The sequence below is a fragment of the Nothobranchius furzeri genome, chromosome 9 (assembly GCF_043380555.1).
Source record: "Nothobranchius furzeri strain GRZ-AD chromosome 9, NfurGRZ-RIMD1, whole genome shotgun sequence".
Taxonomy (NCBI): Eukaryota; Metazoa; Chordata; class Actinopteri; order Cyprinodontiformes; family Nothobranchiidae; genus Nothobranchius; species Nothobranchius furzeri.
In genome coordinates this window covers 66,678,683-66,702,157 of record NC_091749.1, presented here as the reverse complement: position 1 = coordinate 66,702,157, position 23,475 = coordinate 66,678,683, and the positions used below count along the sequence as shown (strand labels likewise).

The window sequence follows — 23,475 nt, the reverse complement described above, 5'->3', positions numbered from 1 at the left end:
GCCACTAGGGCCGCTCTTCAGCGTACTGCTGAGAAGAACCAATGGTTGGCGGACCGGCATATTTGCCTGGCACCGGTCTACACTCCTGGACAGATGGTCTGGCTGCCCTCCAAGGATGTACCCCTCAAGGCCACGTCTAGGAAGTTTGCTCCTAGGTTCCAAGGCCCTTTTAAGGTTGCGGCCGTTCCCAGTCCTGCGACCGTCCACTTGGACCTCCCGTGGTCCCTCAAGATCAATCCCACGTTTCATGTATCCTTGGTTAAGCCCGTGGTCACCAGCTCTCTGTGCCCGACCCCGGCCCCGCCTCCGCCTGCCCGACTCTACAAGGGGGGTCTGGTCTACCAGGTTCGGTGGATCCTCGACTCTCGAGGGGTGCAATGCCTGGTGGACTGGGAGGGGTATGGCTCGGAGGAACGTTCATGGATTCCTCGGTCATTCATCGAAGATCCCTCCCTCATCACCGACTTTGAGGCCTCCAGGACCGTTGCTGGGACGGCTGGAAGCGCCCGTTGGGGGGGGGGGGGGGGGTTGTTCATGATTCACGAGCCGAGGTGAGTGCCTCCTCACTTAACCACCTTTGAGGCTCTTTTTCCACAGGTGAGGAGCGGAGAGGACACCAGCTGTGCCGCATTCGCAATCAGAGGCTCTGGGTCAAAGGTCACACAGAGGTTATTTGGATCAGAGCAGGCAGAAGAGTAGAGAGATGTTAGACTCTGCTTCATTCTTCACACGTCCACAAGTTGAAACCATCAAGAAATAGACAAATCACTCAATTACCAGGCTCGGTAAGGACTTCTGTTTGGTGTCACGTTTAAATCACACAGACTTCCTCAGGACTCTTATCTTGGATAATTCCATTAGAACGCCAACAGAGAGGAAGGGAACTCCATCTGGAAATTATTCCATGTAGGCTAATTCACCTGTCTGTAGCCTGAATGGATGGAGGTAATTTGGCTCAATCGAGAATTACGATGAGAGAGGAGTTGGGGGGGCAGGTGACCAGAGGACGGTGGGGTAACTGATGATGGAGGCAGTAAAACGAAAAAGAACTTTAAAAGCGTTCTGGTCAGTATAAGTACGATTCCGTTCATTTGGGAGTGAGTTGGAAGATGGTTTTGTCTACTCTGCTTGGAAAGAAACAAACTCATCAGGAGGTCAGAGCTTTACTTTACACACTGGTCTCAAGCAAAACCACTCCTAGAATGAATAATGGTGTGTGTGTGTGTGCGTGCGTGCGTGCGTGCGTGCGTGTGTGTGTGTGTGTGTGTGTGTGTGTGTGTGTGTGTGTGTGTGTGTGTGTGTGGTGATGGTAGGGGGGAACCACATTTAAACCAAAAGGTAAAAAAGTTTTAACCCTCCCACTGTCTTTATGGGTGACCCCACGAGGAAAGCTGACCATTGAGCAGGATTGATGGTTTATCCCTTGAGGTCCACGTGGCAGGGGTGAGGTGGTGCTCACTCCTCACCAGTGTTGGGAACGTTACTTTTAAAAAGTAGTTAGTTATAGTTACTAATTACTTTGTCAAAAAAGTAACTCAGTTACTAGCTGAGTTACGAGATTATAAAAGTAACTAATTACCAAGAAAAATAACTACTTAGTTACTTTTTTCATTAAAGAATGCAAGAAAATGGGTTAATAGAACTTACTTAATTTACTATAAATTACTACAATAGTGAAATATAAATGACTAATGACTGGAACATAATAAAATGTATGTCCAAATGTTTTTTATAAACCTGAATAATTGAAATAAATAAGCACTTAACAGGAGGAACTACTAACAGGAACATTACACTAATCTAGACTATTAAAAGGTCACTGTGTGATTTTTAACAAGACCCCAGTCAGCTAAAATTTAAAATTGCAAATAGAAACACCTGTAAAGGTTCCAGAGCCTTTAAATGGTCTCCCAGTCTGGTTAAATTACAGAAATAAATGTAATTTTTTGCACAGTATTTTAATTTTTCCAGCTTCACGTAATTGTGTGTTTTTAGCAGCATTTCTGTTGCTGATAATCTAGTACTGGTTAAGCAAATAAATAAATAAAATCCTTTAAAATGACACTAGAAGAGGCACAAGCCTGATGGAGGACTTACATTTACTAACTTGGGTCAGACCCAACCACGGAAGAGCTGACGCTGGGCGGTAAACACACACAGGTAGTTCTAATAACACCTGAGCTCCATGAGGTCTGAGACTGATGCAACCAGTGATACAGCGGGACTAAAGACATTTAAGACATTGAAGTGTGGCGGTCAGAAAGCCTCACACTGTTGCTCAACGTTCGACAAGCACATAGTAACGTACAACCTTCCATCCCCAGTAACGTAACGGCGTTGCAACAGTGGGAAAAATAATTAGATTATTCCGTTCCCCAAAAAAAGAATGCTGTTATTTTAAACAGCGTTATTCCCATCACTGCTCCTCACCCCTGCCACATGGACCAAAGGGATAAACCATCAACCCTGCTCAATGGTCAAATTTCCTCGCGGGGTCACACCCATTAGAACAGTGGGAGGGTTAAGCCTAATTTATACTTCTCCATCTGCGTCGGGAAGGAGACACGCAATGCCATTATCCTTCCTTGCAAGCCGGCTGGAGAGCCCTCGCAAAAACTGACAGAGTCGAGCTCTCTTTTCTAAACATCCATCCAAGGAGACAGAGAATGCAAGCTTGTGATTGATCAGGACACCGCTGTCGTCAACATTGCCGCTATTGCGCCCTCAAAAACAGAAAAAGAGCTGAAGATACCTCTGGAAGACACGGAGAAGCTAGAAGAATATCTCTCGGAAAAATTTGAACGTTTTATTCACCCATCACTGGAGGAGTGAAAAAACATGCAGCAATTGTTTATGCAACAACTATCAAACTCACATTTCAACACTTTTCCAATTCTAAGCTTCTTATTTAAATCCTTTTTGTGTGATATCTTTTGTGTGCTACTTCTATTTTATTTTACTGTACTTGTGCTGTTACGATACCACAATTTCCCCACTGAGGGGCTTTTAAAGTTATATTTATTCATATAATTCGTGGATGGAAATAATGGGAAACGTGGGTTTAGAGGTGATGAGCTTATGAAGAGGTGGAGGAAAATGAGAAACAAATTTATCAGTTAAAAAGTCTCTGAAATACAAAAAAACTACAATATAAACAGAATAGTAAATGTACTATCTTGGACTGGATACATGACAGGACATCACAGAACAGCGCTACACCCTCTGCCCTCTGTGTCTGAAGGCAAAACGTCTCCGTCCGAGCGTGCATGTCTCCCTCGTGGAGTTGACAGGAAGTATAAATTAGGCTTTGGACACGCCCCTGGCCACGGCTTCCTCGCTGTGCTCCTTCCTGGACTCGCAAGATCCCGAGATCCCTCGAGGCTTCAGAACACGGTTTGTTTATGCAATTCACCATTAAACCAAAAAGAAAGAAATCACGTTTGATATCGCTGCTTGACGTCATAAATGATGTTGTTCCTCTCCACTGCCAGGATTAAAGCCATGAAACACACACCGCTGCACTTCTGGAACAACACTGTGAGTAAATAAGCTGTTGGGTCACACGTAAGCTTCATATATATGAAATTGCATCGCTGCAGTACTTTTATTTTGAAAATTACTGGGGATTTTACACTGAAAAAGTGTGGGATTTCCTGTTTAGCCCTAAGTTAACTGCGGAAATTGATGTGTCCCAGAAGCGGCTTGCGGCAAAAACAGAATCCGGTCCTGTCTTTAGTGGCGTGGCGTGGCGTGGCGTGCCGCTTCTGGGATGCGTCTGGAAATTTCTGCGTCGCTGCTGGTTTGAAGCAGTTCATAGACTATAATGGATTCTATTTGAAGCAGTGACGTTCCGCGCCGCTGATGCTTTCAGCGTGAAACCGGGGGTTAGTCTGATCTCAGTCTGCTGCATTAGTCTGTGTTCAGCTGGCTGTGTGCTAATCTAAACTTAGTAGTATTTGTGTTAATCTGGTAATCTTCTGACTTATTTATTACCTCTCTCCGATGTAACCGGCCGTGCACTGGCATTGTCCGCTGATGTGGTCACACAGGCCTCCATTACGACACGTGCATTCCTCGGAGCAGTTGACGCCAAACCATCCGAACGGGCAAGGCTGAGCACATACTGGACCCTGGAGTAGAGGTGGAAGGGTCACAGGTGAGACAGGTGAGGTACACGGCCTATTGCCTGTTTGTGTGTGTTGTGTCGGGCCGCACCATCCAGCCCGGGAGGCAGGAACACTCTCCGGTGATGTGGTGGCAGGTCCCTCCGTTCTGACAGGGGCAGCGCTGCTCACACAGAGAGCCATGTTTCCCAGGAGGACACGGCTCTTCACAGCTGCAGGAGACAACAACAACTGGTGAAACTGGTTCAAAACCATTCTACTAAATGGTTGAAGGAGACGAAGCAGAGGAGCCTGAAAACACGCTAAAAACAGACCCTTTAAATTTGATTAAGAGCAAAAAACAGAAGCAACGTTTTACCTCTGATTCAAGTCAGACCAACACAGAGATGCCCATTAAACTGAAATGTGAGGCACTTTGATGCTCACCTTCATCACACAGAACATCACATCACATCATATTTAAAAAATTAACAGCATGAGAACAAATCTGAACAAACGACTGTTTTCACCGTATCGCAGCATGGTGTTAGCTGCTAAATGTTTTCAGATATAAAAATCCAGTTTATTAATACAGATGCTGACGGGTTTAATTAATTAACACCTTGCGGACCTTTTATTTATTTTACACTGACAAAAAGTTTTGTGGTCGACTTGTTTTCAATATTCATGTCCGCCAATTTTATTTAGAGTAACTCAGGATTTACAAACCAACTGTAACAACGTTCCTTTTGCTGGTGGCTTAGAGCTGCTTTCTGTTGGAGCCGCTGCCTTAAGTAACCTGGACTGCCAGACTCCTCCTCTGTTTAATTCTGCACAGAGAATCTAAAACATGACTATGTCCTATTTCTTGGTGATTTTAACATCCATATCTGCTGTCCTGACAATGTTTGCTAAAGGTTTTTTGAATTTGCTTGATTCATTCCATTTAACTCAATGGGTATCGTCCCCAACTCATGCCAGGGGTCACACCCTGGACCTGGTTCTCTCTTTGGGTCTACCTGTCATGAACCTTGTGACTTTGCCTCCTGTGTTCTCTGTGCAGAATTAAACAGAGGATGAGTCTGGCAGGCCGGGCTATGCCTCAAGGACACAAGCTCTCAGATGAAGAACAAAAATAAATACAGAGAACTTATTTAACATTGAGCAAAAATGAGCCTTAAAGGAATTTTTTTTTTCCTGAAGTGATGTTCAATCAGCTGCTTATCTGCAGTAACAAATACTGGAAGAAACAGGGAGAAGTCTCTCCAGCCAATCAGAGGTGAGAAAGGTGGGACCTTCCCAAGATACTGCAAGTCACACGTTCACAGGCTTGAGCAAAACTCAAGGCTAGCCAGATCTCTGGTTCTCTAAATCACTCATTACTGTTACTTACTAGACTCCTGTGTATCCCGGAGCACAGAGACACTCTCCGGTCTGATGGTGGCAGGTGGCGCCGTTGAGACACTGACACTCCTGCTGGCAGTCTTTGCCGTAGAGGTTTGAGTCACAGTGTTCCTCACAGCGCCACCCTTGGAAGCCCTCAGTGCAGACGCAGGCTCCAGTGATTGGATTGCATTTGGCGCCATTGCGACACTGACAGCGGTTGCTGCAGTGGGGACCCCAGAAGTCGCTCTCGCATCCTAAAAGCCATGAAGAAGAAAGTGTGAGGCATGGAAATGAGCCGTTTCTGATCATTTTCAACCCATAAAGAATCCAGTCAGAATGAATAATCCCGACTGGATTACTTATTCTGATAACATTTAGATCCTGTTAGCAGCTTTGAGACAAATTTACTAGTTGTTCATGACTCATCAGATCAATGCTGAAGCAGAACAATCATTGGTCTCCTCTGGTATCATTCATAATGAGATTAAAAATTCCATAAATCACTCATATTATCAGAAGGTTCGATCTGATTTTATGTTACAAATAAGAATAAATAAAAATCCACCAGAAATGAGTCTAAACTAAACTTCTGATTTACTGATGCACGGACAGATTCAAAACATTTAACATTATGACTTTTTTTTTTTTTTTTTTTGCTGGGCTGCGCAGTGACGCAGTGGTTAGAGCTGTTGCCTTGTAGCAAGAAGGTCCTGGGTTTGCTTCCCGGCCTGGGATCCTTCTTTGCAAGTTCTTCCTGTGCATGCATGGGATCTCTCCGGGTACTCCGGCTTCCTCCCACAGTCCAAAAACATGACTGTTAGGTTAACTGGTCTGTCTAAATTGTCCTTAGGTGTGAGTGTGTGATTATTTGCCCTGTGTGTCTCTGCGTTGCCCTGTGATGGACTGGCACCCTGTCCAGGGTGTACCCCGCCTGGTTGACCATTGACCGCTGGAGATAGCCCCCCCCCCTGCAACCCCACGTGGACAAGCGGGTTCAGAAAATGGATAGACTTTTTTGCTTGAATGCAACTCTTTCAAAGTGCAAAATTAAAAATAAATAATACATTTCTGAGTATAATGTCAAAATGTAGATCAAAACTTTTTGTCCCTCTAAACCAGTGAATCCCAACTGGCTGTCACGTTGAGGAGATGTTTAGGACCCAAAATGCAGATTACCCAGACGACAGGAGGCAGAAGTTGATTCAAAGTAAAAATCCTTTTATTTACAGGATGAAAGAACAAAAATTAATCCAAGACAGCGAGCCAAAAGTCCAAAAGTCCTGGAGCACAGGACACCCAAAGTTCTCTTAGAGCACCAAAAACCTTCAGACGAAAAGCTCAGACAGAGCACGAACTAAGGGCTGCATGACTTAATTTTTTTAAAAGTCGACAGTCAAGTAATGAAAATCGAGTCGACTTCGACTAGTCGTTGATGACGTCATACACCTGAAGGGGCAGGGGGTGGGGGGTGGGGGTCGGTAGGTTTGCTGGAGTTTTTGACAATTAAAATTGCGTCCACATTTTCTAAGTTAACACATCTCTTTTAACAACGGTACTTTCTGCATCCTGCTTCAGCCCTCTCCCCCCTCCCCCTGCGCAGCGGCCGCAATCTCACTGATGCGCCTGCAGCCTCTCAGAGTTCCTGCTGCTCTAAACATTAAAATAATTATTTCATTTTCTGTTCCTCACTTCTGATTACTTTCAATGGTGTCTGTTTGTTGCAACCACCAGGTATAAAAACTAACTTGTTTTTATTTGACTATTTTTCTGTCCTGTTCATTATCTTCCTGCATCTCCTCTCAGTCCTAAAGAAAAACTACTACCTGGCTTCATATCACCTTATGAGTTACCTTTGAACTGCAGTTCTAAGATCTACAGACCAGAAAACAGCGGAGTGCCGCTGCTCGCCGGCCGACTACAACGGGACCATTTTTGCTGCGGAGTTTGTGCCGGAGCGGAGATAGTGGAATTTTGGGGGTGCGTCACCGGAGGACAAAACAGGTGATGTGCCTCGCTCCGCAGCAGCAAAACGCATCAGGCACAAATAACAGACAGAAAACATGAAAGGAAATGAGCCGACACGAACGATCGCGTGTTTAATTTGTTTTTGAGGTGGTGACACCTGATTTGGCGGTGCTCAGGACGCAGATGTCTGGAGCGCATCAACGATCAGAGCTTTGCATGCGCAAACTGGTTAAGATTAGGATGGGGGTGAGGGGAAGGTAAAATTGCAAGAGGGAAAAGGTCACAGTTTGGTTAAATGTCCATTTTACCGCCGGTGTCGATGCTCTGGCACAGCGCGTCGCCTCCGCCTCCCGACGCAGGGGCTCATCACCTGCTGTCTTTTCCGAGGACTGCATCTTGTCATTATCACGTGACAGCGATTAGTCGATGACAGGCATAAAAAGTCACTACAGAGCCGTGAAGTCGACTAGTCGACTAGTTCATACAACCCCTAGCACGAACACACGCTGACAACAATACAATGGACCGACAACCACACAGAGACAAGACAGGGCTTATATAGACTGGGGATGAGAGGGAGATGAATTGCAGGTGTGTGGGGAGAGGGACCAGGTGAACACAATTACTAACTAAGGGAGGAGGAAGAAAACACTGTTGGGAAAAAAACACACTAAATAATGAAAGGCTGTAACAAAGGAAAATGACCTAAGAGAAAAACAAAAGACCAGAAGGTATGAACCATAACTAATATTCTAAGGGGAAGCTGACACTAAAGGAAAACACTACAGAAAGAAACTAAAGGGGCGTGGCTAAGAGGGGGCCAAGAGAGCACAGGACCTGGGAGAGGGAAGTCTGAGGAGGGAAACCTAGAGGGCAAATGGGGAACACCAGGAGACACATGAGGAAGACGCAGACACGACACATGACACTGGTGGCCCGTGGGCCACATCCAGCCCCCCAACCCTTTCCACCCAGTTCCCTAACGCCCCCCAATTGTGGGATTTTTAAGTTTAGCAGTACAATTCATGTCCCAAATACCAATATTTGTTTACGTTCTCTAAACACAAATAAAACTACAATCCAAACAGTTTAGATGAAAAACAAAGCCATTTTAAATATTAATAAATTAAGATAATATAAAACTTGAGCTTTATTTTAGAAGAGCATCTGGCCCTCACAGTGTCTGCTGGAAAAAACTCCGGCGCTTGAACACATTTAGCTGAGGACCTCTGCTCTAGACAAATCTAAGCAATAATAATAACAACAACAACAACAATAGACAAGATATCTGCCTGTGTCTTGGACACATGGGTGAAGAGAGGGGTGGGGCTGAGCTATCAACTGACCACCACCTGGTGGTGAGTTGGCTTTGATGGTGGGGGAATGCCAATCAGACCAGGCAGGCCCAAATGTATTGTGAGGGTCTGCTGGGACTGTCTGGCGGAGTCTTCTGTCAGAAGGAGTTCAAATTCCCACCTCCGACAGAACTTCCAAATGTTCCTGGGGAGGAGGGGGCCATTGACTCTGAGTGGGCCATGTTCCGTGCTTCCATTGTTGAGGTGATCAACCAGAGTAATGGCCACAATGTCGTCAGTGCCTGTTTTAGTGGCAACCCCAGAACCCACTGGTGGACACAGATAGTTAAAGATGCTGTCAAACTGAAGAAAGAGTCCTATCTGGTCTTTTTGGCCTGTGGGGCTCCAGAGGCAGCTGATGGGTACCAGCAATCTAAGCAGAACGTGGCTCAGTTGGTTGCAGAGGCAAAATCCCAGGCATGGGAGGACTTTGGCAAGACTATGGAGCAAAATTTCTGTACGGCTTCGAGGAGATTCTGTTCCACCATCAAGCGCCTCAGGAGGGGAAAGTAGTGAGCTACCAGCACTGTTTATAGTGATGTGCTGCTGATCTCGATTTAGGACATTGCGGATTGGTGGGCGGGATACCTTGAAGACCTCATCAATCTCACCATCTTCAACTGATGATGCAGAATTCAGAGACTTTGGGTTGGGCTCTCCAATCTCTGGTGCTGAGGTCACTGAGGTGGTCAAAAAGCTCCTCGGTGGCGAGGCTCCGGGGGTGGACAACATCCGCCAGGAGTCCCTTAAGGCTCTGGATGCTGTAGGGTTGTGATGGCTGACGTGGCTCTGCAATATGGCGTGGACTGGATTGGCAGATTCAGGAGAAGCAATGCAGTTTTTGTCCTGGCCGTAGAACACTGGACCAGCTCTTTACCCCTAGGGGGGATCCCGGAGGGTGCCTGGGAGTTCACACCTAACCAATCTACAAGTGTTTTGTGGATTTGGAGAAGGCATTCGACTGCATCCCTTGGGGAGTACTTCGGGAGTATGGGGTAACAGGTCCCTCTAAAACAGGTTGTTAAGTCCCTGTATGACCGGTGTCAGAGCTTGTTCCACATTGGCGACAGTAAGTCGGGCTCGTTCCCGGTGAGAGTTGCACTCCACCGAGGCTGCCCTTTGTCACCTATTCTGTTCATAACCTTTATTCTAGGCGCATCCTAGGCCTAAGGATTGAGTCTCTGGTTTTTGCAGATGATGTGGTCCTGTTGGCTTCATCAGAACGTGATCTCCGACTTTCACTGGAGCGGTTCGCAGCCGAGTGTGAGCAACTGGGATGAGAATCAGCACCCCTAAATCTGAGACCATGGTCTTGAGTCGGAAAAGGGTCAAATGCCTTCTCCAGGTTGGGGAGGAGGTCCTACCCCAAGTCGAGGAGTTTAAGTATTTTGGGGTCGTTCACGAGTGAGGGAAAGATGGAGTGCAAGATCAATGGATGGATTGGTGCTGCATCTGCACTGATGCGGGCGTTGTACCGGTCTATCGTGGTGAAGAGAGAGCTGAGCTGGAGGGCAAAGCTATAGAATTACTGGTTAATCTATATTCACACCCTTATCTATGGTCACAAGCTTTGGGTAGTGACCGAAAGAATGAGATTGCAGATACGAGCGGCTGAAATGAGTCTTGGCTGGGCTCTCCCTTTAATATAGGGTGAGAAGCTCGATCATCTGAGCGGGCCTCAGAGTAGATCTGCTGCTCCTCTGCATCGAGAGAAGCCAGTTGAGGTGGCTCGGGCCGGTCGCCTCCCTGGTGAGGTTTTCTGGGCACATCCAACTGGAAGGAGACCCTAAGGAAAACCCACGAAACGCTGGAAGGACTATGATTCTCGGCTGGCCAGGGAACGCCTTGAGATTCCCCTGGAAGAGTTGACCCCAACTGGCTTGAGAGAGGGAAGTCTGGGCCTCTCTGTTTAGACTGTTGTCCCCCGATCTGATTCTGAATAAGTAGCTGTAAAAGGATGGATGATAATAATAATAATAATAATAATAATAATAATAATAATAATAAGCTGGTCTCCCACTCCCTCTGCTTTCTGAGCACAGAGGGATTTTTGAGAATTAATGTCTCTGAACTTGTTGAGTATTCGCTGCACATATCATCCAGATGTTGAAGAGGACAAATGGCTTTTAGAGAGACTCCGCGGCAGGATGGACGCTTCCCGTTTAGCATTCATGTTTGAAGTAGCAGCTTCCCGACGTCTACGTCTGGAGAGTTCTGCAGAATAATTCTAAGCAGATAAGTGTGACCTCTAATGCCGCAGCTGAAGCTGCTGTGCTTCTGAATTAAATCTCTGATTGTGTGTCTTTGTCGTGGCTAAAATGAGGAGCCGAACAAGGTGAGAGTCACCTCCTCTCCTAAGATGAAACGCCAGTTGTTTTAATTTACCCTGAAAGCATCAGGAGGCTTTAAGCGAAGTGCTTCGTCCTCGCTCTGTGACACATACCAGCATTTAAACTCACGCCTGCATTCATAGCATCATTGTGCAGTAAAAATCTGCAGGAGTAAGTGGAGTTCACAGTTTCACGGAGCTTTAAAATCATTGTCTGGATCATAAAACTGCCTCTAAAACAAACTCCTATGACGGCTGATCCTCCTCCTAAAGCAGACAGAAAGATGCTGCTGCAACAGTCTGGGTGTGCAGAGGTGAGAACAGGATGATGAGTTCAACTTTTATTGAGTTTGCCGCCGAACTTCGACACATCTTCCTTCTCAGCGTGTCGACAAACAGACAAATGCACAGATTCGTAGGAGAGATGGGCAGGGAGCGTTTTCCTCCCAGCTCCGAGTTCAGTTTCCAGAACCAACAGATTCACTTTTAAACTAAACCTGGAACACTGAACGTTCCTGATGTGTCCTGATGTTTGATAAGAGAGAAACTGCTCCGGCTGCATAGGAAACATTCTGCTACGCAACCCCACTATTCTGTGTTCTGGTAGACTTCATTTACCAAAACACTCACATCAGTCGGGTTTTGGGACATTTTTCATGGGAAGTCAGTTCCTCCTCTTTACTCACAATGATGGTTTCACATAAATATACAATAAGTTGAGGAATTGTTGGTATAGATGGAAAACTAATGAGATGGAAAAAACATATGATTGTGTTTTATCTTAGAAAAGGGAGCCAGCCCTTGTATGTGTGATATATGATTATGGGTTGGATGTGAGGGGAAGCCGCTCAGAGCCGACGGTCGTTTGTTAAACAGAAAATCTGAAATGTCGCTGCAGCTGGCTGCAGGATGAATTACACACGTTTTCCTTCTTCCCGGTGGCGGTTTCACAGATTATAATGTTAAATGTTTCATCAGAACCGTAGTGGACAAAACAATCTGATCACCCCCCCTCCTTCCTGCGGTTCACGTTTCTCTCCATCTTCTATGTCTCTCTTACTCTCAGGGAGGACGCTCTCCTTGTTTCCTTTAACTAGTGAGCCAGCACAGGCAAATCCTTTATCCTCTCACTGCCTCAATTATTCAGAAGCAAAGAGTCCAAATCAAGTGACTAATGACTTTGATCAAGAGTAGCTCGCTGGCACCAAGTAGAACTTCCTGCACTAAATTAACAGCTGCATAATATACTTTGGCAAAGGCAAAGTCTTGCAGGAATATTTCTGAATTTGTCAACAGCACCCTCCCCCCAACACACACACACACACACACACAACCAATAACAAACTTAGGGCTTTTTTCCCTGATGTTAGAAGCAGAGTCACACCTAAATACCGTCCAGAGGAACAGAACCGAGACTAACCAGTAGCTTTGGTTCTGACACAAAGGTTAAAAAAGAAGGTACAAGAACTGAAACATTCCAACATTTGTATGGAAATCAAAAGCTACCGGGCCACTGATGTTCATATGAAGGAGAATCAGAGTATTTTTAAGTAATTTCAGGAAAAACATTTATTTAGCTTGAAGGTGTTTTTAGGTTTCTTTCCATGATAACAGATGCTGGACACCCTCCTGTCTCCATCTCCATGGTAACAGATACTGTACACTCTCCTGTCTCCATCTCCGTGGTAACAGATGCTGTACATCATCCTACTTCTTTCTCCATGGTAACAGATGCTGTACACTCTCCTGTCTCCATTTCCATGGTAACAAATGCTGTACACCCTCCTGTCTCCATCTCCATGGTAACAGATGCTGTGCACCCTCCTATTTCTTTCTGCATGGTAACAGATGCTGGACACCCCCCTGTCTCCATCTCCATGGTAACAGATGCTGTGCACCCTCCTATTTCTTTCTCCATGGTAACAGATGCTGGACACCCCCCTGTCTCCATCTCCATGGTAACAGATGCTGTGCACCCTCCTATTTCTTTCTGCAAGGTAACAAATGCTGTACACCCTCCTGTCTCCATCTCCATGGTAACAGATGCTGTGCACCCTCCTATTTCTTTCTGCATGGTAACAAATGCTGTACACCCTCCTGTCTCCATCTCCATGGTAACAGATGCTGTACACCCTCCTGCTGCAGCTCTAAGCACACCTGAGCAGGATTCTGGCAGCCGCTGGTTCCCTCAGACGAGTTTCCCATTAATCAAACTAACTCATGACCACCGCTCAGTAAAGTCCCAGGCTGGCCCACGAGGCAGCACAGATCAAAAGCGAGAAATTCAAAACAACATTCAGCAGCTTTAATGGCATTTTTTACCTCCTAACTCTGAGATGCAAACAAAATTGGAACAAGAACTCAGCAAATGGATCTAACACATTTAGGATCAAAGATCTGATGATGGTTCCCAGTGGATCTCGCTGCCCATTGAGCCAATGATGGACGAGCATTCGGATGGGATGAGAACAACCTGGGAATTCCCTGCCAATAAAGAGGGGCAGAGGAGGGATTCTGCTGAGTGGCCAGAAGGCTTCAGCAGTTGTCAGAGCAGGTCGTGTGCTGAAGAATGGAGCGTCAGTCACACTCATTCGTCTTGGATAAACCTCACCCTGAGAGTCGAAGCTCTACGTTTGTTAGGGAACACCTGGAGAAATCAGACGTGAAAGTGGAGCGCCGGAAAAACGCAGGAGGAGGACGGTGAAGCTTACAGCAGAGAAATGTTTGTTTTCATGTTGCTGGTCTTTAACACTTCTTATTTCCTGTTTGATCCAGTTTTGAGTTGAACAGACTTTTGTTTGGATCAGTCGACTGTAGAACCAGCTGGTTTCACCTTCATCACTCAGCGTTCAGCTAATCGAGAACATGATCCACTTCCACCTTAATGTTTCTAGTCAGCTGATTGATAAATGCAGGGATCAATACTCAGTAGAAATGGTCTGCCTTGCCTTCTGGGTTCAATTTCAATAATCAACCACAGAAATGAGCTGGTTCTTCTCAGAGTCCAAACTGGATGAAGGAGAAGAAATGTGATTACTGTAAATCCTCTAATATTAGCCTGTATTTAATTAACTGCCGGGTATCATATTTTGGCCGGTGTCGGAGTCGGCGGAGATGAATAATGGCCGTTTTTTTTATTGTGGCCAGGTGGAATGTGGTAACAAACAAGTACGGGGGGTGGTTGTGTCATCCTTCTCACTTTTGATTTGCCAGTGATAGACCGCGAGGGTAACTTTAACTCTGCGGAGACGAAGAGGAGGCGAAAATTTGATATCAAGTTCAAAGAAAACGTGCTGATTATGCTGCAGAACACTCTGGGGAGCAGTAGGGGTTGTATGAACTAGTGACTAGTTGACTTCACTGCTCTATAGTGACTTTTTATGCCTGTCATCGACTAGTCGCTGTCACGTGATAATGAACGGCAAAATGCAGTCCACGGAAGACAGCAGCCTGCTGTCAGCAGGTGACAAGCTCCTGTGTGTCGGGAGGCAACGCGCTGTGCCAGAGCGTCGGTACTGACACCCGCCGTAAAACGGACATTTAACCAAATTGTGACGTTTACCCTCTTGCAATTTAACCTTTCCCTCACCCCCATCCTAACCTTAACCAGCTTGCGCATGCAAAGCTCTGATTGTTGACGCGCTCCAGACATCTGCGTCCTGAGCACGGCCACAGTATCATAATCAAATCAGTAGTCGCCACCTCAAAAACTAATTTAACACGCGATCGTTCATGCCGGCTCATTTCCTTTTATGTTTTCTGTCTTTTATTCTTTTATTTGTGCCTGATGCGTTTCGCTGCTGTGGAGCGGGGCGCATCACCTGTTTTGTCCTCGGTGACGTACCTAACTGATGTGGCCGGGAGCACTCCGCTGTTTTTGCGGTCGGTAGATCTTTTAGAACTGCAGTTCAAAGATAACTCATGAGGTGAATATATATGAAGCCAGGTAGCAGTTTTTCTTTAGGATTGAGAGGAGATGCAGGAAGATAATAAACAGGCAGGACAGAAAAATAGTCAAATAAAAACAAGTTAGTTTTTGTACCTGGTGGTTGCAACAAACAGACACCACTGAAGGTAATCAGAAGTGAGGAACAGAAAATGAAATAATTATTTTAATGTTTAGAGCAGCAGGAACTCTGAGAGGCTGCAGGCGCATCAGTGAGTTTGCGGCCGCTGCACAGGGGGAGGGAGGAGAGGGCTGAAGCAGAAACTACCGTTGTTAAAAGAAATGTGTTTAACTTTGAAAATGTGGGCGTAATTTTAATTGTGAAAAACTCCAGCGAACCATTAGTTCATTTTGCTCAAATAGAAATTGAGGCCTGCCTCTAATTCTGGCCCTCCTTCCAATAAAGGCCTGGAGCTTGGTGAGCTTGAGCCCGGGCCTGTATTAGAGGATTTACGGTATCTTGGAAGAATGGGCTGACTGGTAGAGGCTAGCTGCAGACAAAAAAATCCCAGAAATGTCTCCAAACTTTGGGATTTATCAGAATGGTTTGGTTCTGGAAATTATTATAGCAAGAAATTTTATATCTGGCTGGGTCACTGTTGGGGTAAAAAGTAGGGATGTCCCGATACAACTTTGTTCACTTCCGATACAATATTGCAGCCTTCAATATTGACCGACACCGATATCAATCCGATATATCAGCACAAATCATGCACACTTTTACCTATTTCATAGTGTGGAATGTATAAAAGGCTTGATCAAGTGATATTAATCAAACAGAAACCAATAGCCAGCAACAATAAGTATAAAAAACTGACCAATTTTTTATGCACCTTTGGTTGCATAAATGTGATCAGCTGAGGTTAGGAACACAAGAATATATATATATATATATATATATATATATATATATATATATATATATATATATATATATATATATATATATATGATGTCAGGTTCCCGTCAGTTGAGAAAAGCTGTTTTTCCACCGACATAATTACGTACTGGGTAAATATAATTTGTGGATGAGGAACAGAACACGCATGAATGACTGATGCCTTCAGTACTGCAGTTCCCCTGTTCTACCACTAGATGCTGTTCCTGCACATGGTCAGAGCTGTTCTTAGGGACATTTTCACACACAAGTACAAATTGGTAAAAAAAAAAAAAAAACGCACAAAGCGTAAAATTGTTCCCACACACAAAATACACGGATCTGTTCGTAAGTACGGTTGATAAATGAGGGCTCAGGTCTGTTCCAGATGGGTTCAAGACCAGTACCAGACCAGTCACAGATACATTTTAGACAGGCTCCAGACCAGTTCTAGATTCATTTAGACCAGTTCCAGGTGGGAAACCAGGCCTGTTTCACTTGGAATCCAGACCAGTTTTAGTGTCATTCCAGACCAGTTCTAGATGGGCTCCAGACCAATTCCAGATGGGCTCCAGACACTTGAACAACTTAATTTTAAAACTAAATTTGTCCCAATTTTAAAAAGATGATAAAAATTCCACAGAATTCTTTGGGCACGAGGCGCTGGGACTGGTGAGAGGAAGCTGGGAACCCCGGAGAATGTTTTAAGACAGAGTTGTTCTCCACTAGTCAAACTGCAGTGGACATACTGGATTTGGAACCTGGGAGACACCCAGAGTTCTCTTTGGTGGTTCTTGTTCTCTGACAAGCAGCAGAGACTGTCTTTAGTTGAGGTCAAAGGTCACCATCTTCTCTCATCAATCACAAGTTAAACCCTCAGATTGGAACAGTGACCAGTGTTTTCAATGGTTTTTCCTGGTTCCAGTTTCAGAGGAACTTTCTGTAATCAAACAACTGTTTACTTTTTCCGTGTGGTTTAATAAAGTTCAATTAAACTGCGCTCAGATGGAACAGATCGTCGTCGTGTCCTCGTGCCCTCACGTGGATGTCTCCTTTATTGTGGCCGTTGCTTTTATTCCGAAGGGTTTTTATTCATTATTGGTCCTTTAAAAGCTTCTGCTCCGTCTTTAGTCCGATCTTCCCTTAATGGTGCTTTTTCCTCTCTTCTCTCGTCACTTTAAATGGAATCTAAAAACTGTTTTATCTGCATTTCTTTAATGTACTTTTAGTCATTATTCTTGTTTGATAAATCTGTTTTCCTCCTTTTTTTCACGGCTCTGCAGAATAATAAACCCACTGACGCTGTTTCAGTCCTCTGTGGTGTGGAAACGGTTAAACCTTACTTAACTGATGATGAAAACAACAGATATTTTTATTTTTATTAACCTCAACTTCATAGTTTTATTAAACAGTTTTAAATAATCAATGAAACTGTTTAATTGATCTGAGTTTACACTTTTATACCTATTTTTATGTACCGGTATGTCAAAGTGAGAAAAAGTTTTTAAAGGGACACAATTTTTTTTTTACATTTGATTTAATTCATTGCAGGTTTGTATAAAAATATATTTCTGCAAAAATAAGTATTTGTATTTATTCTTACTATAGGAAATAATTTGATTTCGAGATATTAGAAATAATAGATATAAATGAATGAAAAACTTATTTTTTTTTACTATGGATTGATGAGGATTGATTATTTCCACATATTTTAATTAAACTAATTTCTCACAGTTACTGTTTTTCTCAAAAAGTGTTTTTAGTTCTGTTTGAGTCATTCTATCAAAAAAAAAGAAATAATAAAATAAATGTACACAAGTTTGACTCACAATCATAAGTAAATACATTTGGTACATCATTTCTTTTGTCATTTAAACACATTTCATTTATTAACTTGACTTTTTTTATTTTAGAAACATCTATAAATATTATGTGGGATTTTGTATGAAAATGAACAGAAATGTTCTATATTTTCTCCCATTTTTTATTTCACATTTCCCCTCTTAACCCTCCCACTGTCTTCAGGGTGACCCCGCAACGAAAGTTGACCATTGAGCAGGATGATTGAGGTGGTGCTCACTCCTGCCACGTGGACCCAAGGGATAAACCATCAATCCTGCTCACTGGTCAACATTCTTTGCGGGGTCACCCATGAAGACAGTGGGAGGAATAAACACAGTGAGGATGATGATGATGATGATGATGAAGAGGAAGATGCTCCTGCAGCAGAACAATCCGGTAAAATGAGTAAAGGATTCTGGGTTCTGCAGTGAAAAAATCAGCCCAGTGTGGGTTAATACCAGAGCCTTCTCTCATTGGACGCTGTCTACCAGGTGACCGATTATGTCACCACTCGCCTCCATACACGAGTCAACAAGGTTGAATAAAACCAGCAGGAGGTAATTGTTCTGTTTCACCTCTGCACTCAGGAGGAGGCTGCGGCTCTGCTGCCTGAAACGGGCCGGCTGCGTGTCAAGCCCAGCTGAATTATTAGGAAACAGCTGACCCATATACAAACATGAACAGTTGGGTTTAATTCACAGCCATTGATTTCCTATTTCCAATTAATAATTGTAATTAGAGGCAGCATATTTCAGCGGTACGCAGGCGGGTCGATGAGGACGGCCCAGATGCATCACACGGTCCTGCTGCTCCGAGGCATGAAGTGTCAGTTTACTGTGACACTGACCGACTCCTCGCTCCTGTGATGGAGTTTTTCCAGATTTTCTTTTTAATGAGGCCATTTTCACGTCCAGTTAATAAGCGGAGCGAGTCAGAACTGCGTTGATCGATGCTGGAGTCTGCAGGCGAAGCGTTCGGGTCCTCCTGACTCCTCCACACCAACAGACTGAGCTCCAGGACTGAATAATTGCTGTCATTAGTGCTCGTCAACAAGTTAGCTGTGGAGTGGTGCACGAGATGAGACAACCTTTCACTTGATCGTTTACAGAACCAACGTGTGTGTGTGTGTGTGTGTGTGTGTGTGTGTGTGTGTGTGTGTGTGTGTGTGTGTGTGTGTGTGTGTGTGTGTGTGTGTGTGTGTGTGTGTGTGTGTGTGTGTGTGTGTGTGTCCTGGGCTCAGACGCTGGCGTGTCTTCTTCTGTGGTAATTGCATTTTAATGATGTCTTTTTATGCAAACTTGGGGCATAAATCTGAGATCAGGTCTAATGAGAGCCGGCAGGTGGCCGTCCTCCCACTGACCCGCCTGCAGATTCTACACGGGTGAGAGCTGCACATCCGACCACTGATGGTGTCATTTAGCCGGGGTCAAAGGTTAAAGCATAAAGCGTTTCTGAACCAGAATCAGCCATCAGAACGGGACAACGTGACCATCATTCAGATTCTGGGGCTGATTTATAAAGGAGTTTTTCTTTGATGAGATCTGTCTGCATTTGGAGCTGAACCATCAGCAGGAAGCAGCTCCTTGCTCCACGGAGAACATCAGGAACCAGTCAGGGATCTGGAGGAGTCCCCGCATCCAAAACCATCACAGAACCAGAATTACACCCTGATGTTGCCCAACTCCAGAGATGGTGAAGATGGAGGTGAACCACAGGCATGATGACTGTGATGGGAAAATACTTTGGAGAAAATGGATTCTGTGTGCTCCAGAAGCAAAAGAGTGTCCAAACTGGCCTCAACACCGAGTCCAAACACTCGGTTCTGCACAAGCTTCAATCAGGGTTCTGTGAGGGTACAGGCTCACGATTCGGTCTAAAAACATGGTGGTTAATTCTTCTTCTGGCGTCTGATTGGATGGCTTGGACGTGTCCTCTCTGTTTGTCTTGGAAGACAGCTCCAGAAAAGGGTTAGTCAAGTGTCATCTTAATCCGAGGGTTTGAGAGGACTCGGTGGGTCCAGGAAGCAGACTAGCTTAATACAGCAGCTCTCAGTTGGGGGTCACATGGTCTCCTGCCTCCGCTTCACTAAGGTCAAGAATGCTTGAAGTGTAAAACGACTGGAGGAGGAAATAAAGAAGACCAAAACTTTTACTTCTTCTCTGAGAAAATGCAGAGTGATGAAAGGCTGATGAATAATTCCTAAAGTCAAAGAGGGTGGAGGAGCTTCTATTGTGGAGGCCACTTAAGCTGAAAGGAGGCAGAGAACGATAAACAAGTTGGTCTGAAAATTAGTCTGGGTGAAGAGAGACAGAGGAAAACGGAGGGAGGAGAAAGATGGAGGAGGGTAGGGAGAGGAAGAGGGAGGAGGAGGTCAGTAAAGCAGAGGTGAATGGTTTTAATCTGTAACGGCGTGTCCGCCACGGTGCCCGGCAGCGTGGGCTCCCACGCCACGAGAAGGAAAATAAGTAATCAGGTTTCTGAGGTGAGACGCTTTCCTCTCAGATGACTGATGAGAAAGAAAAGAAGTGAAAACAGCAGCCGGAAATTCTCTGAGTGGAAAAAACAAATATTTGTTGCTTCTGATCAACAACTTGCTGGAGTTTTCTTTTAGATGTTTTTCTTGTTTTTATTTCACCCACATTCTAAGTTCTTTACTGTTTTATTGTTTGTGCTCTGTTGTAGAGCACGTTGGGGCAGTGTGAACTGTTAATGTGCTACAGAAATAAACGTTGACCTTGGAAGGAGGGAGAGAGAGAGAGAGAGGGAGAGAGAGAGAGAGAGAGAGAGAGAGAGAGAGAAAGAAAGAAAGAAAGAAAGAAAAATGGAGTAATGATGGTGTGAGGGTCTGTCTCAGGAATGATCAGTTTAATCAGAATTGTGACCAAACCTGTAAATAAAACTGAACCATCACTGATGAAATAAATCAACCTGCTCTTGTAGAAGCTGCATGAATCCTTCTGAAAACTACATTCTGCTTTTCCCACAACAACCGTGGATGTGAAGAGGAAGTTCAGTGACTTCAGCGGGAAACGGAGACGTGAAACCAGGAAGGACATTAGTTTTCCCAGTGGGACATTTGGGACGGTTTTCTCTGAACCACAGAGCAGATGATGGTTGAACAGTGGGGCACCATCTGAAGCTTCCCGTTTCACTCTCAGAAATATTCCACAAACTTGTGAGTTTAGTCAGGAAGTTTTTATATCTCAGATTTATTTCCCCCTTTTTTGCTGATCCAACTCCCACATGAGGGTTTACGCCGTCCGAATTTTATAGAAATATCCGGTTCTTATCCTAAAAAGGGTTTCAGACCATCGTGGTGGTTCCATATCGGTTCTAGTGACATCAAGGTTTTACTATCACCAAACAGCTGATGATGGTCGCCTTAAAATGTGGACCCTGTGTCACGTTTTGAGGACGGTTGGGACCCAAAATGCAGATTATCCCAGACGACACGAGGCAGGAGTTGATATAAAGAAAAAAATTCCTTTTATTTATAGGATGAACAAAATAAATCCAAAGGCAGGGAGCCAAAAATCCAAAAATCCTGATTCAGGAGGACAAAAGCTCAGACAGAGCACAAAACCTAGAGGCCAGGTAACAAAAGCTCACTTGGAGCACAAAAACATGGAGACAAGATACCAAACAACGCTGACAAACAAACAATGGACTGACAAGACACTGAGACAAGACAGGGCTAAAACACTGGGGCATGATGGGAGGCAGATGGGCTGCAGGTGTGTGGAGAGAGAACCAGGTGAGACCAATTAACTTATATTCTAAGGGGAAGGGAAACTACAAAAAACCTGTGGAAAAAACATACTAAAGAGACTAATAAAATGAGAAGCTGAACCTATAAAAAACTGCAGAGGGGTGACTGGGGGAGATTGAAGGAACACAGGACCTGAGAGGGAATATCTGGAGGGCTGAAGACCAGGGGACACATGAGGAACACAAAGAGACACAGACGATGACACCCTGGGTATTTTTTCAGGCCCTGTCCACACGAAGCCGGGGATCTGCCAAAACGTAGATATTTTTCTACGTTTTGGCCTGTCATCCACACGAAAACGGATTTTTTTCACACGAAAACAGATCTTTTTAAAAACTCCGGCCAAAGTGAAGATCTGCGTTTTCTCCGTTTTGGGTGTCTGCGTGTGGACAGACAAAACCGGAGTTTTAAGGTCCGCAACGTCACTTTCCGCGACAAAAAAATGCTGACATCACGCGTGCGACCTGTGTTTACACTAGCCGACAGCATGGATGCCCTCAGAGCTGCGCTCGCTTTATCAATTGTCCAAGCGCTTTCTGCTTGTTTGTTTTTGTAAGCGGAATTACTGCTCCTTGCGGAAGACCACAGACGAAGGACGAGGTTAAGAACGGGGGAAGTACTGCCACCTACAGGTCTGGCATGTCCTTAACAACGCATTTATCCGGGTACGTGTGGACAGAGTTTTTTTTTTTAAACAAGATGGTGTGGATGCAAGTTTTTGGAGGGGCGGATATTCGTTTTTAAAAAAAAACCCGGCTACATGTGGACTAGGCCGCAGTTCCAGAAAACGTCTGAAATAAAAAATGTGTGTTTTTAAGAATAAAAAACTGTTAATTCTAAAAGCTTTTTAATTCAAAATCTAAAACCAAACAAAGCTGAACAATGGTAACGCAAACACAGACCATAATAAACTATCTAGTGCTTTTATTTCGGCGAGTTGCACCACAGAGTGGTGTTTTAGTCTGAAGAGGAGAAATAAATGTTGCGTGTTTCTGAATTCAATGAGCGAGCGTGTTAAATCATCCTAAGTGTGATTTTTAGTGGAACTGAGCAGCTCTGAATCCTGCAAAGCTGCAGGTGGAAATCCAGACCAGCGCTCGTGATGGGAGCTGATTAATGGATAAGCAGTAAAAAGGAAGCTTTACGAATCAGCAGCAGTAATGAACGGACTCTAACTCACATCCAGCTGGAGTCCACATGGTGACGAGTGTGCTTGTAGTTTTAGGATCTCACTGACTGACGGAAGCTGCTTCATTACAGGAAACTGAGACATCGGCAGCGAGTGTACGTCTCACACTTTAAATTATTCTGACATATAAAATAAATGACATCTGAAGCTCTGCAGGAGTGTGTTGCATTGATATAAAAAGACTTCCTAAGAGGAACGAGACTGTCCGACTCTCTTAACGGCAGGAAATGTGTGCTGAATATCAGAATTTCACATAAAAACCCAGAGTGACATTTGAGACTGGTGCTTTTTGCTGTAATGTACCTGACCTGCACAAAACACTGAAGGGTCACTTTTCTTACAACACTGCAGACAAACTGATGTTTCCCAGCTGCTCCGGGCCTCCGATTAGAGGAGAGGGATTTCACGGCGCCAGGTGGAGCAGAACCACTCGCCCTCAGGGGCAGGAGAGAAATTTGATTAAAAAGTTTGTTGGTAAATTAATTTTGACCAAACACAGAGGGCATGCTGATGCTGCTGTAGCTGTTAATTGGACTTGGCAGCAGAGTAAGTCAGCTCATCAGCGCTCTGTGAATGTGCATGTGTGAGGCTGCGGTCGTGTCAGGCAGGACAATCAGCGTCCCCTTGGACCGTGTTTTATCACTCAGGACCTGAATGAAGTGGGAGGACAAACATCCAGAGGAGCTGCAGCCTTGGTGAACGGAACACACTCTA

The 23,475-nt window shown here is 44.7% G+C and overlaps 1 protein-coding gene across 6 annotated transcripts in view; it reads right to left on the bottom strand.

Annotated features, from left to right (window-relative positions):
• Positions 1-23,475, bottom strand: part of LOC107381579 (multiple epidermal growth factor-like domains protein 11) — a 120,171-nt gene that overhangs the window by 46,232 nt on the left and 50,464 nt on the right. For all 6 annotated transcript variants that reach the window (XM_054731976.2, XM_054731970.2, XM_054731974.2 and 3 more), the window contains exons 6-8: positions 5,497-5,743; positions 4,216-4,336; positions 3,994-4,130 (exon numbers count right to left, since the gene is read on the bottom strand). In XM_054731976.2, the coding sequence (XP_054587951.1) occupies positions 3,994-4,130; positions 4,216-4,336; positions 5,497-5,743 (505 nt within the window). The remainder of the gene's footprint in view (positions 1-3,993; positions 4,131-4,215; positions 4,337-5,496; positions 5,744-23,475) is intronic.